At 41.4% G+C, this 17859-nt stretch overlaps 1 protein-coding gene across 5 annotated transcripts in view; it reads left to right on the top strand.

Moving 5' to 3' along the window:
- Positions 1–17859, top strand: part of EZH2 (enhancer of zeste 2 polycomb repressive complex 2 subunit) — a 122615-nt gene that overhangs the window by 88643 nt on the left and 16113 nt on the right. For all 5 annotated transcript variants that reach the window (XM_034761288.1, XM_034761290.1, XM_034761287.1 and 2 more), the window contains 6 exons: positions 3028–3130; positions 4259–4422; positions 14320–14411; positions 16097–16337; positions 16770–16939; positions 17318–17412. In XM_034761288.1, coding sequence (XP_034617179.1) covers positions 3028–3130; positions 4259–4422; positions 14320–14411; positions 16097–16337; positions 16770–16939; positions 17318–17412 — 865 coding nt within the window. The remainder of the gene's footprint in view (positions 1–3027; positions 3131–4258; positions 4423–14319; positions 14412–16096; positions 16338–16769; positions 16940–17317; positions 17413–17859) is intronic.

Genomic DNA, 17859 nt, shown 5'->3' with positions numbered 1-17859 from the left:
GCTGGTCCAAAGTTGTGGTGCTGTCCACTGTCTCTCCTACAATCCACCTTCAACACTCTAGGGTTGCTTAGCAACACGGAGAAGTCAATCCTGTCACCTATACAAAAGATGAAGTTTATAGGAGCTGTCTTGGACTCTCTGGAAGCCAAGGTCTTTCTTCCACAGATGAGATTCCAGACTCTGCTGTCCATTGCTTTAAATTTGAGTGCCCACTCTATGACAACGATACAAAATTGCCTCAGGCTTCTGGGGCATATGGCTTCATGCACTTATGTGGTTCATCTCAAAAGCTGCAAGGGTGGTTATCGGTGCACTCTCCAGTTTGTCATCCATTAGACATAGTAGTTTGAGTACCCACACAACTCTTGACCTCTAAACTAGTGGAAAAACCATTCATGTATGTATGGAGTGCCATTTGTTCCTCCACAGCTGGCTTTGACCCTAGTTATGTACGTTTCTGCCCTTGGTGGGGGTTTCACCTCAGGTCCCTGGAGATGCAATATCAGTGAATTAAGGGCCATTCAGCTAACTTGTAAAGCCTTCCTTCCCCATATCAAGGAAAGAAATCTGCTTATACTTACAGACAACATAGTGGTCAGGTTCTGTGTGAACAGGCAAGGACAAGCCCAGTTGTCTGCTATGCCAAGAGGCAGTGAGGATTTGGGATTTCTGTATCACCATCTCAGTCCACTTCAAAGCCTCTCACTTTTCTGGTGTCCAGGTTAAACTGGCAGACTGATTAAGCAGATCTTTCACCAGTCACCACAACTGGTCTCTCTGCCCAGACATTGCCGGATTCATTTTCCAACGATGTAGGACTCCCCAAATAGACCTACTTGAAACAAACGTCAACAGGAAGTGCTATCACACAGGTCACAGCCCAGAGTCCCTCAAAAGATGCTTTCCTGTTGCCCTAGATGGTCACACTCCTGTAGGGTCATGCTCCTGTATGCATTTCCTCCAGTTCCACTCCTGCCCAGAGTGTTGTTGAAAATCAATCAGGACTGTGCTTGTCATACTTCTAACTCCAGTATGGCCTTGGAAACATTGGTTTCCTACTCTACTGATCCTCTCAGACAGCTCTGTTGACACTTCCCTCAGGACCATGGTCATCTCCTCCACCCCAACCTGCAGGCCTTCATCTCACAGCCTGGATGCCCCATGGCTAATGCCTCAAGAGGAGGCTTGCTCAAAGGGAGTTCAAGATGTACTTTTAAATAGTAGAAAACTATATACCTGATATACTTCATTGGGAAATTGGAAGACATTTTCCATCTCGTCCCAAGAAAACGGGGTTTCTCCAGTCTGAGCTCCCATACATCGTGTTCCAGACAATCTGTTAAACCTGAAACAACATGGTCTGGCAACTAATTCCATCCCCCGCAAGTCCCATATTAATCAGATTTTTGAAAGGTCTCTCTGTACTATGTATATCCCCAGGTAGAAGATCCTGTTCCTCTGTGGGACTTAAGTCTGGTGTTGACAAAACTAATGGTCCTGCCTTTAAACCTTTAGCTACTTGATTGTTGCTACATCTCTTGATCAAGGTAGCCTTTTTGTTGGTAATCATTTCAACCAGAAGAGCAGGCAGATTACATGCTCTACTGTATGAACCTCTGAATACAGTCTTCTACAAGTCTAAAGTTTACCTATGTCTTCATTCAACATTTCTCACAAAAGTAGTGTCTGACTACCACATCAATTAGGCAGTATATCTACCCTCTTTCTTCCCAAAGCCCCATGCTCAAGGACGAGGAGAGACTCCACACTACAGGTGTTAGATCATTGGTGGTGTTCTTGGACAGGACTACGCAGTTTAGATTGTCTTCGTAATTATTTGCAGCAATTGCAGACATAATGAAGTGGCTTCCGCTCTGTTATCAAAGAGTCTCATCCTGGATATCCCCCTATATATGCTTATGCTACGAATTGGACAGCGTAGCTCCACCAATCAGAGTATTAATACATTCAACAAAATCACATACAGCCTTTGCAACCGTTTTAGCTCGAGTGACTATCCTAGAAATTTGTAAAGCCTCAACGTGGTCTTCAGTCCATACTTTCGCCTCACACTAGGCCATCTCTCAGCAATCTAGAGATGATGCCAGATTTGCACATGTGGTCCTTTAGGCGTTGTTCAGGTAGACTCCGATTCTACTCTGGCTTGACCTGCTTGAGTGTCACCTGAAGTGGAATGGGCATGTGCAGTCACTTGAAGAAATGGTTACTGATCTGTTCCATAACTGTTGTTTGAGACATGATGTACATATCATTCCATGACCCGTCCTCCTTCCCCTCTGTATTGGATTCTGTCCAGTAAGAATGAAATGAGGGAGGTCAGCAGTGGTTCTGCCCTTTAAACCATCGCGCAGCAGCAGGCACATGCACCATCTCAATGGGCATCACTGACGGAAAAATCTCCAACAGCGTACTGGGCGCACACACGCCTGAAGTGGAATGGACATGTGCAGCACATCTTGAAGAACAAGAGTTATGGAACAGGTTAGAAATAGTTTCTTTCCTCAGCATTTCCCTATACCGGTCAGTCCCAGATTAGCATAGAGTGTGTTGCAAAATGTGGTGTTGCTAATCATAGACCACTGCCAACACAGGGAGATGGTCAACTCCTGCACTGTCGTTGAAGGATACAGTGGTGCAGTATTTTACTGAGGAAGACAGCACCATTCATCAAGCAGATACGTGAATGACTGCTGATGGCAAAATAACATAACTTATCATTTGTCCAGAAGAACCTGTTGGTAGGAAAAATCATTTTAAACTCCTTAATCTAACTTCTTTGTAATTATAAACCAAAAGCATCAGATTTTTGAAGAACTAATTCTTTCTTTGCTTTGTAATTTAGGTTCTTGGTCAGCTTTTTTCATCCTTAAATATTGGTATAAACAGTAAATTTACAAGTAGATTAACATTTATAAAGTTACTGTGTGAAATACCAAATGAGCACAATATTATTCAAAAAATATTTCCTTTTAGTCTTCATATTTCTTTGTCTGCTTCTCTGTGCAGACAAAGAGAGCCATCCACCTCGGAAGTTTCCTTCTGACAAGATATTTGAAGCCATTTCCTCGATGTTTCCGGACAAGGGTACAGCAGAGGAATTGAAGGAGAAGTAAGATTTGATTTCTTAAGAGGTGTTGGTACACTGCATAATATGGTACTTGGATTTCTGTACTGTCTAGAAAAGAGCTACAGTGGAACCCCATTTATCCGATTTTATTGGGACCAGAGCCAGATAGGATAAACAAAAATTTGTATAATCCAGAGAATGGGTGGAGCTTGGCTCAGATAATACAGAGAAGTGGATAATGGACTCTCAGATAAATTGGGTTCAACTGTATTAGTTTGTTGATGTTTAGAGTAGGATCTGACCTCTCTAGCCCCAAGATTGGGAAGTTATGAATAAACTGACTACAGCTGTACTGTTTATGTAGGTGATACTTGAAGGGTGGCTGTTTCAGACATAAGGGAAGGCAGTGTGGCCTAGTGGATAGAGCACTGGACTGGGACTCAGGAGACCTGGATCTTTTCCTGCCTTTGTCCCGGGCTACTGGGTGACCTTGGGTGAGAGCTGTCAAATTCGGATATGGGTACTGACCTTGTTTGTAAAGCATTTTGTGATCTACAAATGAAAAGTGCTATGTAGAAGAGGTGGTGGTATTATTTATTATTGTTAGCCTTCGCTATAAGTAGCCAGAAATCTCTTTTGTATGGGTGTATATTGTCTTCTTGGTATGGTGAAGGAAAGAGGAAATGCTTTGTTGTAGTGATCTTTTGGGGAGGAGGAGGGCGAGGGGGCTGGTGGAGGAAAGCATTTGGGGAAAAAAACATTTTTGAAAAGTAAATACATCTCTTCCCTGTGATTCTCATTAATCCTGAGGCAGGGCGATGGGGGAATAAGTACAGAGTTACTTAGTCATGCTTTTGAATGTAGCCTTTATTGATGTACTTTACGTAATATTTGATTTAAGTAATTGGGCTTTTGACTTAAGCTATAGTATCACAGACCAAAGATAACTTAACTTCACGTTTTTGCCAAGATAAATATTGTAGAACAATTTTTTTTAGTAGGCAGTTTATTGTAAGTGTCTAATGCCAGATTTTTCTTAGTTAAACCAGTAAGTCCAGAATAAATACATTAAAATCAGGAGTTACTTTGGATGTACAGTGGTGTTACAGCAAAACTTGACCCTTTCTGAATAGAATAAACAATGCCTTTTGTTTACTTTTCTTTTTGAAGATACAAAGAACTCACAGAGCAGCAGCTGCCAGGAGCTCTTCCTCCTGAGTGCACACCAAACATAGATGGACCAAATGCAAAATCTGTTCAGAGGGAGCAGAGTCTGCACTCCTTTCATACGCTCTTCTGTAGGCGCTGTTTTAAATATGACTGCTTCTTACATCGTAAGTGCAATAGCCTTTTTTGTAAATCTACATTTCATTTTATGAGACCTCAAGAAACTCTAAAGTAGCCACAGAGTACAATACAGAATAAGAAAAGAGAACAATAGATGTGCTAAAATCTGCTAACAATAGACACGCTAACTTCCTTGTGGTGTGAAAATTGTAGTTTCTGATCTTTGAAATATTAGCTATATTATTTGGTGTAGTTTGATTTCATATTTGCATTTTGCAAGTTGATAGAGTGCCTGGCCTGTAGTGGTGTTCCCCTTTTACTTTAAATAAATAAATAAATAAAAAATTGTTTCCCAATACTATTCCAAAATTATCCTACTTATCTCTTTTTATCATAGGGAGATTGAAAACTGACCAGATGTGTGCTAGAAGGATTTGTTCTTTCCCTGTTGAGATTTTTTTGGTCCTCAGCAGGGGAAATGAATATCCATGAACTGCTTTATTCTTTTATTCTCTTCTGAGAACACACCAGAGGTTACTCCTAGCCCTCTTAGTCTTATGGAATGGAATTATTTTCAGAAAGGATGCCCTATTCAGTTATAATTCATATTGCCATACCTTGTGAAGAAATCTTTTAACAAAGTGTTGAGAGACAGTCAGTTTCCATTTCCAGGTGGGAACAATAAAGGACTTCCCTGAGTACCATCAGAGGAATGGTTCTTTTATTTCCTCATCCTGAAGCCAAGGGCCCAGGATGTGTGAAGCAATTAGAGAATGAGTGCAAAGGATTTTGGACTGTCTGAATTTGACACCGAGGGGAGTACAATATACAATTACTTGTTAGTGAACTCAAGTAAAGAGACTCGTTAACCAGTAGCTTCCAAATGAGAAATTGTCTTGAAGTGATGACCCACATGAGGGTGCTGAAATCATAAAGGATTAGGCCAATAACTTCCAGTCTCAATTTTTTTTCCTGAGCTGGGGAGTTAGAGAAAATTTCATTTCTATAAAATAAGATTTGCCTGACCTGATACCAAGAACATAATACACTGAAGCAGGAAATTCAGCAGATCCAGTGTCTCTTTCTGAGCCCATTATAGGCACTGAAAACATTAGCTCTGGACCTGCATGTCAAAGAACTGATAGACCAGAAATAAGAATTTCCAAACAGGAAGTCTGTGCTGAACAGGTTCATGAAAATACTATATCCATTATGCAGAGAAGAGACACAGGTCTTCACTAAGAAGCCCCCAAGTACATGTTGCCATTCAAGGATGGCTACTTCCTTGATGGAACAATAGACATTTGAGATGTTAAGGTACTCTGGATACCCATCTTCAAGGTAGAATAATCTAGCACAGTGCTTAGATGGCTGCAGAACCTTGTAAAACCCCTAAGGCTGAAGATGAACATTCAGAGCTATCGTGCTCTACGTTCTTTTAGATGCAGCAATGCAATTTGTGTGTGATGCTACTTATATCTATAACAAAGGCAAAATCCATTGTAGTAAGGAAGCTGTGATCTGCCTGTATGGCCTAGCCCAGGGGTCAGCAACCTTTCAGAAGTGGTGTGCCGAGTCTTCATTTATTCACTCTAATTTAAGGTTTCGCGTGCCAGTAATACATTTTAACGTTTTTTAGAAGGTCTCTCTGTCTATATTATATAACTAAACTATTGTCATATGTAAAGTAAACAAGGTTTTCAAAATGTTTAAGAAGCTTCATTTAAAATTAAATTAAAATGCTGATCTTACGCTGCCGGCCCGGGGTTCCGTTCACCTAGGCCGGCAGCAGGCTGAGTGGGACCGACGGCCGTGACCCTAGCTGGCAAGGGGCCGGCAGCATGCTGAGCGGGGCTGGCAGCTGGGACCCCAGACTGGCAGTGGGCTGAGCGGCTCAGCCCACTGCCGTCTGGGGTCCTGGCCCTGCCCACATAGAATGGGTACCTACCTTCTCCCTGGTTTGAGCCCATTCTCTTCCTCTCTCTCTCTGCACTGAGCTGAGGGTGGGAGTGCACTGAGCACAGGGTTGGGGGTGAAGGAGCAGGCTGGGGGTTGGGGTGTAGGGTCTGGCCAGGAGCTAGAATGAGGGAAGGGGCTCAGGGTTGGGGCAGAAGGTTTGGGTGTGGAGTGCTTACCTGTGCAGCTCCCATTTGGTGTGAGAGGTGTAGGTGGGAATGGGGAGAGGAAGCGGGCGGTGCAGGAGCTCCCATTTGGTGCTCAGGGTGGAGGTGGGGATGTGGGGGTGCAGGAGTCAGGGCAGAGGGCTGGGGCCATGTGAGGTGTGTGCAGGAGTTAGGGTGTGGGGGGGGCTGGGTATGTGTGGGGGTGCTGGAGTTAGGGCTGAGGTCGTGGGGGGTGCAGGGGTCAGAGCAGAGGACTGGATGTGTGTGAGGGGGTGCAGGGATCAGGCCAGGGGCTTAGGGGTGTGTGGGGGGTAGGGCAGGGAGCGAGGTGGGAGTTGGGACTCCTGGACTCTGGGAAGGGGCTGGTGTCTGACGCTTGGGGGAGGAGTGCTGGGAGCGAGGACTCTGGATTCCTAGGTTTCCAGCTGGGCTCTAGTTGTTCAAGGGGATGGAGGGCAGACGGGCCTCACGAGCGCTGCAACTCCTGTGGGGCCGGGTCCCTCTTCCTGCCCTTGCCGGCGGGGCTGCTTCCCGGGCCACTCAGACTCCGCAGACACCAGGTAGCGGTATGGATACGCTAACCCGGAAACGCAACCTCCCACCGGAAGTGACAGAGGTCAGGAAAGCATGTGCAAATGCTGGCGGGAGGGGCAGAGAAGAGCGGGCCGGGCCAGGCAGGATTGTTAATGGCACGCTGCTGCCTGCTGGGGTCCCGGCCGCCGGCCCCGCTCAGTCTGCTGCTGGCCTGGGTTTGGCAGCGGGCTGAGCAGGGCCGGTGGCCGGGACCCTGGCAGGTAGCAGCGTGCCATTAAACATCAGCTTGCGTGCCGTCTTTGGCACGTGTGCCATAGGTTGCCAACCCTTGGCCAAGCCTTTAAAGGGCCACTTCTGTTTGGCAAAGAACTCTAGATACATGAAATCTGGGTTCCTCACACATCAAGCCTCAGAAATAGCAGTATTCCTTTCAGTCTAAACTTGACTAGATGCTGACACCCCAGAGGAGGAGAGCTCAATGTAACACACTCACACTCACTGTAAAGACCGTTCCTTTTGTCTCGACGGAGGTTGGAACAGCATTCCTCTTTGTTTGCCTTCAAGCAGATTGGCATGAAGATATGCTGACCCATGCAGTGTCAGATACCATAGTTGGTAGCCTTTGCCACTTCCTCAGTAGATCAGGCAACATGAGTTTGGGTCTCCATTGTCTTTAAATGAGGCTATTTAATAGACATCAGTTCTGAACTGGGGAGCCATGGATCAGTATTCACATCGCATTCCCCATCAGTGCCCGGCCTGGGCCAGAGAAGCTAATGATCCAGCCATCAGACCAAATTCAGTGATGAATTCTGGACACATGCTACCCCAGGCACATTTTGCATATGCTAAGAAGTAGTAGTAGTTCTAAACCCGGATATCTTATCCGGTTCACTTATTGCTGCCTCACAAAAAGGCAGAGCATCTAAAACACTTTGGCTCACCTATTGAAAATCTAGGGCATCATCCTGGTTTTCCCAGACCAAGGGGCCCATGTAGCACCCAGTATGGATCCATAAATTTCAGTTTCCAGAAAAATGCAATGTATACCCAATGTATGTTGCAAGTTTACCTGAAGTCACTGATCCATTCAGTCAACTCAGAATAGCTTCTGTTACGTTATCTGATTTCTGTGCTTTTAAAATTTTCATCAGTCTCTTCTGTTTTTAAATTGTAAACAGTCATAAGGACATTCACCAAGGTGGTGATAGTACTTGTAGCAGCCTTGAAAGAAAAGCATATATTGAGATGATTGGCTGGCAAAATTGGGATAGAAAACTAATAGGATGCCATTCCCACCTGTGCACCTTCCCAGAGTGCTATTGTTGGATTGTTAATTGAACAAAGAGCCCCCTATTCTTATCTTAGCAGTTAGTCTGCTTCAGCTCAGAAGCTGGCAGAGTTTTCTTAGCATGGCACAGGCATGGCATATTTCAGTGTCAGATACATGTCTTCCTGTATGCTCTTAGTCTTGGCTGTAGAATTGCATGTACTGGGATCCATGGCAGTGAAAATGTAAGTGGTACTTTGTCCCGCTTCTGTAGGACAATGCTGCAGTCCTTTCTGCTCTCCCACTGGGAACCAAAATGTAACATTTTTTTTTCAAATGTTGGCTGTGGTTCTCTTAGGTGGTGGTTGATAACATTAACTTGGAGAAAAGGATGTAAACTGGGTCATTCCCATGGGAGAACTTTGAATATATCTGATCTATTGGAATGTAGTATTGTGCCCATCTTTCCAAATAACTGCTCAAAGCAAATGGGCTGCAAAGGGGGGGGGGGACGGGGGGGACATGGTTGATCAACTACCTCCATATGAGACGGGTGAGACTTCTGATACAGGCTTCCCAACTAGTCATTTTGAGTGCAGTGTGATGGCACAGTTGCCTACATAAATAGGCAGGGAGACACAAAAAGATGGCCAAAGAACAGCACATGCTGTTGACGTGGAAAAAACACCCACTAGAACTGTCAGCTACTCTCCTAGCAGAGAATTGAAACAACATGAAAGACTAGCTAAGCAGACAACGTATGTCTAGTGGAATGAAAAATCAGTCACAAGCTGTTCAGGGCAGTATGGGGAACAACATATTGATCTGATTAATACTAAAGCAACAGGATGTCTTGAGTATTTCAGAAGTTCAGAGAATAAATATGGTATTCCCTATTCAGTTTTGAGGGAATAGATGTCGAAAAGTTGAATTTACCTTGGCATATAGGTATTCCTGCTCCGGCCCATGGTGAGGAAGGTACTACAAAAGATAGCCAGGCCCACAGAACACATTGTCCTCATAATTGAGGAGTGGCCAAAATGACACTAGTTCACAGAATGGGTGAATCTGCAATTATCATTTTGGCTTCCAGCAATAAACCTCCTCACATTGGACTTTGTCATCCACAGTGATCAAACTCGCTTCAAGGATATGGCATGGCTGTAGATAAACATCAGAATATCCTACAGTACCATTTTAATCTTGATAAATAATCTATCCCGTTGCAGTATGAGAATTTGGAAGGTAGTGTGGTAATATAGGTGTTATTCCTGTGCTGTATAGGAAGTTCATATATCCTGGAATTTTGGCAGGACAGTTAGGACATGGGGATGAATGCTGGCTCACTGAAAATTAATTCAGCAGGAACTGTAACTTTTCAGGTTCATGCAGATAATGTGCCATTGGGGGCTCATTGCATCAGTTTTTATTAAAAAAAAAAAAAGACTGAAGAAATTGAGACTGGTAATCAAGCCATAATGAAAAGGTAATTTGGTCCTACCTGCTATCTACAAGCTTCCTTCCTACATAGTTTTTCATCAGGACAAGGTAGCACTTAAGATAGCGCCACATGTTTTTTTTTTAAACTTCAGAAACAGGATGTATTTGCTACTTTCCTTGTCCTACCCCCAGTAACAACAAAGAAGCAAGATGGCATTGTTTGAATAGAACTAGAACTTTAAAAATTTATCTGAAAAGAACCCAGAAATTCAGATTGTCTGAGACACCTTTCATTTTATATGAAGGCTTTAAAAAAGGACATCTAGCCAAATCGACCTTGTTGAATTGGGACTAAACAACTAATTGGCAAAGTTTACTTCAGTAGTGAGAAGATAGTGTTGGCAGCGTTTAGGGTCCACTCAATATTAATGAGCTGCAGGGTGAAGTCAAGACCTTAGCAGATGCAGTTTTTGGAGGAAATGGAGAAGCCCATTGTGGAGTGCTAATTCCACCCTATAGCAATCAGAATGCGACTTTGGGAGGTCCAAGAGTCTGGAATGGCATAGAGAATCAGAGAGAATGGAAATTACCCACTTGATCTGTTTTTCTTTTTAATCCTCCTGTTTATCAGTCCAGACCCCCTTCTTATTGAGACTAGCACCACTTTATATAGTTTCAAGTTTTTATCCAAATATTTTGAATTTCTAATAAAATATTGGAAAGAAGTTATCATTAACTTTTGAAATGTCAAGTACACTTGATGAGCTGGGTACCCCTTTATATACAGGTGATGACATTACTGGAACAGCGTGTATTACTGTCTTCTTTTGCTCGTAGTTATACCTAAGTGTCTGGAATAACAGAATTTAGAAGAAGGATAATTATTGGGTATAGAGAACTTCCCAAAAAGCTTGTTTATGGTACAGATGTACATTCCAGACTAAAATACTGCCTATGTGTTTGCACCTTCATAAATATTAGGAATGAGTAAGGTCTTGACGATTGTGAGCCAATTGGGGACAGTGCAGATCACAAATCCCAGGAGAATGATTCCAATCTTGATTGAAGAGATCCGGCTATGGAATGAACTTTCAGACTCTAGCATTCCTAGGAAACTGAAACCTCCCGCTGTTGGGAGGAGAAAAACAACAACAAAAACTTTCCACTATTGCAAGAATGACATTCACAATATTGACATCCCTTCTATGCAGATGGGTCCTCTCCCCTGATCCCCCCATCAGAAACCAACCAACAGCAACAAAAAATACCCCACACAGTTTTGACTGACTGATAAAATTTTCATGGTGTAGTTTTTAATTGTATGTTCACTCCTGATGCACCTTTTTTTTCAGGTGTCTGGTGATGTGTGTTAAAATGCTGAAATGCCTAGTTTGTAATAGAACAGAAGCACAACAGCAGAGATTTGACTTTTTTGGTTTCGTTTTTTAAATTTGCTTTTGTGCAGACCAGGGAGAAAATAATTGGCACACATTTTTAGGACAAATATAGCCACACCCATAAGAGGTCATAATGGAAATGTTCACATGTGAAACTGATACATATAACTATAAAATAGTTCTGATTTCTGCAGATTTCTACAGTCTTGTAAACCACTTGCAACCAGTGTTCCCAACTGTATTCTCAAATTACTGCAGAGCCATTTTCCTTGTGGATTGTTAATATAGAAGAAAGTAAAAGTATTTCAGAACAATAAAAAGTCCGTATTTTCAGCACTAAACATTTTAAATACGGAAAGACTTGCTTTTCCTCTGTGTTATTGCTTTCTGTTTTCCTGCTTCCCTTCATTATTTTTAGAAACTGAAAAATAACGTTTAAAACTTCTGGTATTAAATATTTTGAGGTATAAGATTTCTTTGAGTGTGTATTTCATATATTTAATGTACAAAACATCTGAACACATCAAGGATGTATAGGTGTAGAAACTACATACAATATTAAAGCTATAAACTTCAATGTAGGGGAAAAAGAAATGTTAAAGTTAAGTATAATGCATACTTCAAAGGGGGCAGAGCTGAAGTTGTGCATTTATCCTGAACTTTGACACTTCCTAGTAACTGAGAGTTCAACAATGCAGCTATTACTTCTAAATATAGTGTTTGGTAAGGAGTTATTTAACATTTTTGGGACACCTGGTGGTAAGAACTTTTTAACTAAAATAGTATTGTTAATATTTTATTTGATATTATAAAGCAATGTAAAGACTTATGGTGCTTAAGAATCACAATTTCAGACATCAGATTACAGAGCCTACATGGAGCAATACAAAGTTTTTGGGAACAGTCTGAGTCTCATGAATGTTCTCTCTCCCCCGCCCCCCATTATTATTATTATTTTATTTTTTTTAATTTGTACTTACTAAAGCCTCAACTGGGCTTTATTGGTAACTATTGGGTTTAAATTGGAGCCAAATATACCAATTCCTTTTAGGTTGTGGGATTAAAAAGTACCCTAGAACTACACTCATTTCAAAGAGGATAGCAGGTCCTGGTGTAAATTGGTGCAGTTCTATGTCAGTCTTTGGCGCTACATCGGTTTACATCAGCTGAGGATCTGGCTTAGCATGTTTAGTGTTTCAATCTTTGTGATATTGAGTTCAAACTCTTCGTTGTATTTTGCTATATGTACTACCATAGTCTAAAATGTGTTATCTTTTGTGCTTCAGAATTGTGCAATCTGAGAATCAGATTTTCACTATGGAATTAAATGCTTGCCATTGAGACTTGACATACGATCTTGTGAATGCACAGCAATTGCTTTTACATCTTAACTATTGCTGCTTGAAAATAATTCGTGTTATTCAGGTTTTCCCTATACTAAATTGAGGGAGAAATGTAAACACTGCTGTTATGTTAATATGGCAAAATTGTAAAAGATCTTTAATAGCCTTAAAATAAATATTAGTCAATGTATACTAGAGGCTAAATGGAGGCTAGTTGTCCTTTCAGAGCCTGATTCTCACTCTAGGAATTAAGTAGAGTCATGGAGGGCTGTATTAGTCCTCCACACTGGGGTTAGTTTAACCTATTTTATATAGTAGCTTAAAAAAACAAACAAAAAAATCAAAACCCTCCCCCTAAAATAATGGTTAATTTTCTGAGTTGGGTAGCGGAGCACTGTGAATTCAAGGCAGGCATCACAATGATCACATTTTCTTTTAATTAAAGAACAATACCATGTTGTATTTAATAGCACTTGTAAAAATATTTGTTTTCTTCATTGTGTATAATAGCCTACTAGAAATATAAGTGACATTCAGTTTCTTACCAATTTTTTCCCCTCTGTCATTGGATTCCTCTGAAAAAGAGTTGATTTTTTTAATCTTCCTTCCTGGCTATATTTGTTCAGTTCAGGCGTAGTTAATACAGAAAGCTATCAGTGAGGTAGCTTATCTAGATTATGCTTCCATGGTGACCCTGATCTGTGGTTAAGAGGGCTAAGTATCTTTTGAACAAATGATCATATGAATGTCTCTTGAAATATTGACGGTGAACCACAGAACAGAAGTGTGTTCTTCATTGCTTTTTTATGATGTATAAAGATGACCTCAGAGGTGGTATTTAATCTTCATGCACACACTCTTACAAAGAAATTGGAAACATTTAGGTCATTTCAGTTTTTCCCTTAAATACTGGAGAACTAATTGAATAATCATCAGGCTGCATGTGGAATTTTCAAAAGCACCTACATAATTTAGAACACACGTTCTATTGACAGTGTAGCTGCGAGTTTCCCACACTACTTAGGATCTTACAGCAAAAAGAGGAAAGTCAAGATACTCGAAAGGGCTTGTTTTTTTTATTGTATTTTTGTGTGGTGAAGAGTTCTTTTGAGGTGGTCTTCGGCCGTCAAAGGAACAGTTAAGGGAACGATTAAAGCTCATTTTGCATCTATGCGAACACTGAAGTGTCATTTACACTAAGCTTTCAGAGCAGTGTAAAGGGGCCTGGAAGTGGGTCTAGTAAAAATTGGCTCCCACTTTTTAAAGTTCCAGAGGTTTAATGGAAATGAGAATTTTGATGATAATTGAAAAAATCAGGATTGATTGCCTAGTTGTCAACCCCTATTTGTCCTGGTCTTGAAGCAGGAAAGAGCATGTTCTTGATGGAAAGTCTGTGAATAAGAAGCCACAAGTACTCCTGTTCTTCTTTTTGTGAATAAGAAGTTTGACTCCCACTGGTAGTACCAATGCTCTGTCTGAAAGAGGGTGGGGGAAACAAAACTAACCCAGGACATTGCCCCTGGTGTGTGTGTGTGTGTGTGTGTGTGTGTGTGTGTGTGTGTGTGTGTGTAAGAGAGAGAAAAGGGTAATCATTTTTACTTAAGTGATCTGAATAGGTGGAAACACATACTATAAGTTATCAGCTTTGCACAATTTTATTTGCCCACTCTTTTTTTTTATTTAAATGGTAAATAAAATACCATTTAGGTTTTTCTTTCACTATTACTATGGTTGTCATCAGGCCACTTTTGGTGAAGTTCAGATAAATTTTCAATTTTGTAAGTATTTGTGAAACACATTTAAAAATACTTATTTGAGAAATATTTTTGTTTTACAGCATTCCACGCAACTCCTAACACTTACAAACGGAAGAATACAGAAACAGCAATAGATAATAAACCTTGTGGACAGCATTGTTATCAGCATCTGGTAAGATAACTTACTTCATTGGGTAGATGAAGAGTTGAGAGTTTTTTTTGTACTTTCTATTTAGCAAAAAATAAAAATCAAGTGTTGAAAAAGGTTAAGCCCATAGTGAAATGAATCCAGTTAAGCCATACTATGCAGTGCTGTAGGAAACTCTGTTGATGACTAAGGTCCCATGTGGTGTTAGGAGATACTGTGCTAATGAAGATGTGAAATTTAGGTGCTAGCAACTTGCAGTCAAAGTTTTCATAGCACTTTTCACAAAAGTAAGGATAGTGACTCCAGTGACCAGGCCAAAAGTTCAAATTGGGAAGTTGAATTATTTCATATGAAAGTACGTACCTCTAACAATGTGAGTATATGGTTACCATATTTCAGGACCCGGCCAAAGGGGCAGCTGGAGGAGAGGGGGGAGCTGGAGGCATGTGTGTGTACTGGGAGGGAGTATTTGGGGGGGGTGTTGGAGGGGTTGGTGTGTATAGTGGGAGGGGCACCTGGAGGAGGGAACCTGCTGTCTCACTCTCCAGGTGCGGGGGCTGTGTGTTGCTCCCTGTAGTGGTGGCAGGGCAGCTGTTGCAGGCCCAGAACAGAGCACCTGCAGTCTGTCAGCACCTCCCTGCCTCTCCCCCTCCCCAAGACTGGGAGCTGGGGCTTGGGTGGGTAGGATCCAGCAGCTGTGGCTGCAGGGGGAGGGACCAATGTCGGCATGGAGATAGCTCTTTCTGAACTGCAACCTCTGTTTGCAAAAATCCGGACATTGCCTCTTATTTGAAAAAGCGCCCGGACAGAGGGTGGAGGATCAAAAACAAGAAAACGTTTGGGGAAGACCCAGATGTATGGTAACCCTATGTGAGTATCTTCCTCTCTCAGTAATGCACTGTTAACAGGCCCAATCCTGAGCTGGGACTTGTCTACTGACCTTTTACCGCAGGTGTAAGAGATTTATGAACTGAGCCCTGATCTGTAATTTATCTGTCATAAATTTCATAAACTGCAGGGATTTGTTTCATTGTCAGGGAGAGTCTCCACCAATGTTTGTGTCCCTTAAGAAGCTGATATGGTTGAGGGATGGAGAACTTAGTTGATATAGTTTCAAACCCCACCCCACTTCTCTCAGTTTTGAGGGTTATTTTTGTAGGAGAAATAATTTTCTAATCCAAAAATTGTTTGCTATACATTCTCTCAATCATATCCATCTCAAAGAAAATGAGAGCAAATACTATGCTGTATTAATCTTTCCCTGTAATACCAGACCTCTTTTAGCTATAACACCTTAGCAGTTCCCAACATTTGTTTTTGGCAATGAACTTTATGCTGGAAAATTTTTATTTGTCCGTCATCAAAGATGAAAGTATTTTTTTCATTTCTTTAAGTCAAAGTGAAAATAGAATGTGGGTACTAATATCAAAGCTAAGTAAATTGATATCTCAAACTGTGTGTACTTTATTGATGCACACAGTAAAGATCATGAGCATGAGACGACTCAAAAGCATTGTGGATAAACGTTTTTAGATTTATATTAAAATATGTAAATAGTTATTTTATCTGAAACCTGCTGTGTAAATTATGCATTTTTTCATGATTCGGGCTTTGGCTTTAAGTGACTAGTGATCCATTCTCACCTCTCACCTCCCCAAATTAAAACATTTCAAACCCATGTACTGAAGACTCTATTATTCTTTATTTAGGAAGGGGCAAAGGAGTTTGCAGCTGCTCTGACTGCTGAGCGAATAAAGACACCACCAAAGCGCCCAGGTGGCCGCCGAAGAGGAAGACTTCCAAATAACACCAGCAGGCCCAGCACACCAACAATAAATGTGTTGGAATCAAAGGACACAGATAGTGACAGGGAAGCAGGAGCAGAAACTGGAGGTGAAAATAATGATAAAGAGGAAGAAGAGAAGAAAGATGAAACATCCAGTTCCTCTGGTGAGGCCAATCAATGCTTTAATAAGAAATGGATTGTGTGGAGGGGTCTCAAACCATAATTAAGCAACCTTAGAAGCCACATATTTTTGGATGTATTTGGACTTTTAATTTAATTAGAAGATATGGGACAGTATCTTTATCACAGAGAGCCTTATAATGAAAGTTCAGAATAACTTCATTTGTTCGGCACTGTCTCCTGAATACTTTCAGAAGCTAGACTTGTGCTACTGTGCTAGACTGTGAATTCTGCTCACTGTCTGATTGTAGCTTTTGTCTGTAGATGTGTAAAAACTTCTGTATGTGGTGTCTTCTCACTAAAAAAAACAGGACTTTGTTCTGTTACAGTTCACACCTAACTTGATGATTTTAAGAGTCATGGAAACTTAAATTGTGAGGGAAGCCTCAACCTGATTGATGCTCTTGATGTTGCAGAGGCAAATTCTAGGTGTCAGACACCAATAAAGATGAAGCCAAATATTGAGCCTCCTGAGAATGTGGAATGGAGTGGTGCAGAAGCCTCGATGTTCAGAGTTCTCATTGGTACTTACTATGACAACTTCTGTGCAATTGCTAGATTAATTGGGACCAAAACATGCAGGCAGGTAAGAAGTGAAAATTGCTTATTTAGGTGGCAGCATGCTATTTTCAAAACTGGATAGAAAATATATGTTAATACTCATTCTTATTCTTATAAGAGAATTTATTAACCAACTTGGTTTTCCTGAGAACCCTGTCTTCTCTGATTTTTAAAAATTTGTACAATGAATTTTAGTGATTTCAATGTATCATACAATTTAAAATACACAGCTATTTTTATTTGATCATTTAAGATCAAATAAGATAAAATAAGAAATATATCTATAAAGGGAAGAAATGTTGTGGCTTGTTATAATTTGTAAGGTGTTGGAGGAAATCATTCTAACATAATAGAAAGCTTCATTTTCTATAAGTGAGATATATGTTATGGTATCTCTTGCTAGGTGTATGAGTTTAGAGTAAAAGAATCTAGTATTATTGCTCCAGTTCCTGCTGAAGATGTTGATACTCCTCCAAGAAAGAAGAAGAGGAAGCACAGGTAAATCTGTTAATAAATAACCTTAGAAGCTAAACATGATAACCCATAGGACAGGGGTTCTCAACCTTTTTTCTTTCTGAGCTCCCCCAACATGCTATAAAAACTTCACGGCCTACTTGTGCCAGAACTGTTTTTATGCACATAAAAGCCAGGACCAGTGTTAAGGGGTAGCAATGAGGACAACTGTCTGGGGCCCCATGCAGCTAAGTTGCTCAGGCTTCAGCTTCAGCTGTTGGCTCGGGGTCCCAGGCTTCAGCCTCATGAGGTGGGGCTTTGGCTTTCTGCCCTGGGACCCAGCAAGTCTAATGCCAGCCCTGTTTGGCAGACCCCCTGAAACCTGCTCCCAAGGGGGCCCCGGACCCCTGGTTGACCCCAAAGGAGACTTATTGAACCAGCAGTACACAAGTAAGGTCTTTGAAAGAAAAGGCTGTTTGTTTATTCTCCTTA

The sequence above is a fragment of the Trachemys scripta genome, chromosome 2 (assembly GCF_013100865.1).
Source record: "Trachemys scripta elegans isolate TJP31775 chromosome 2, CAS_Tse_1.0, whole genome shotgun sequence".
Taxonomy (NCBI): Eukaryota; Metazoa; Chordata; order Testudines; family Emydidae; genus Trachemys; species Trachemys scripta.
The sequence above is the reverse complement of the archived record's forward strand: the minus strand, read 5'-3'. Positions and strand labels throughout refer to the sequence as shown.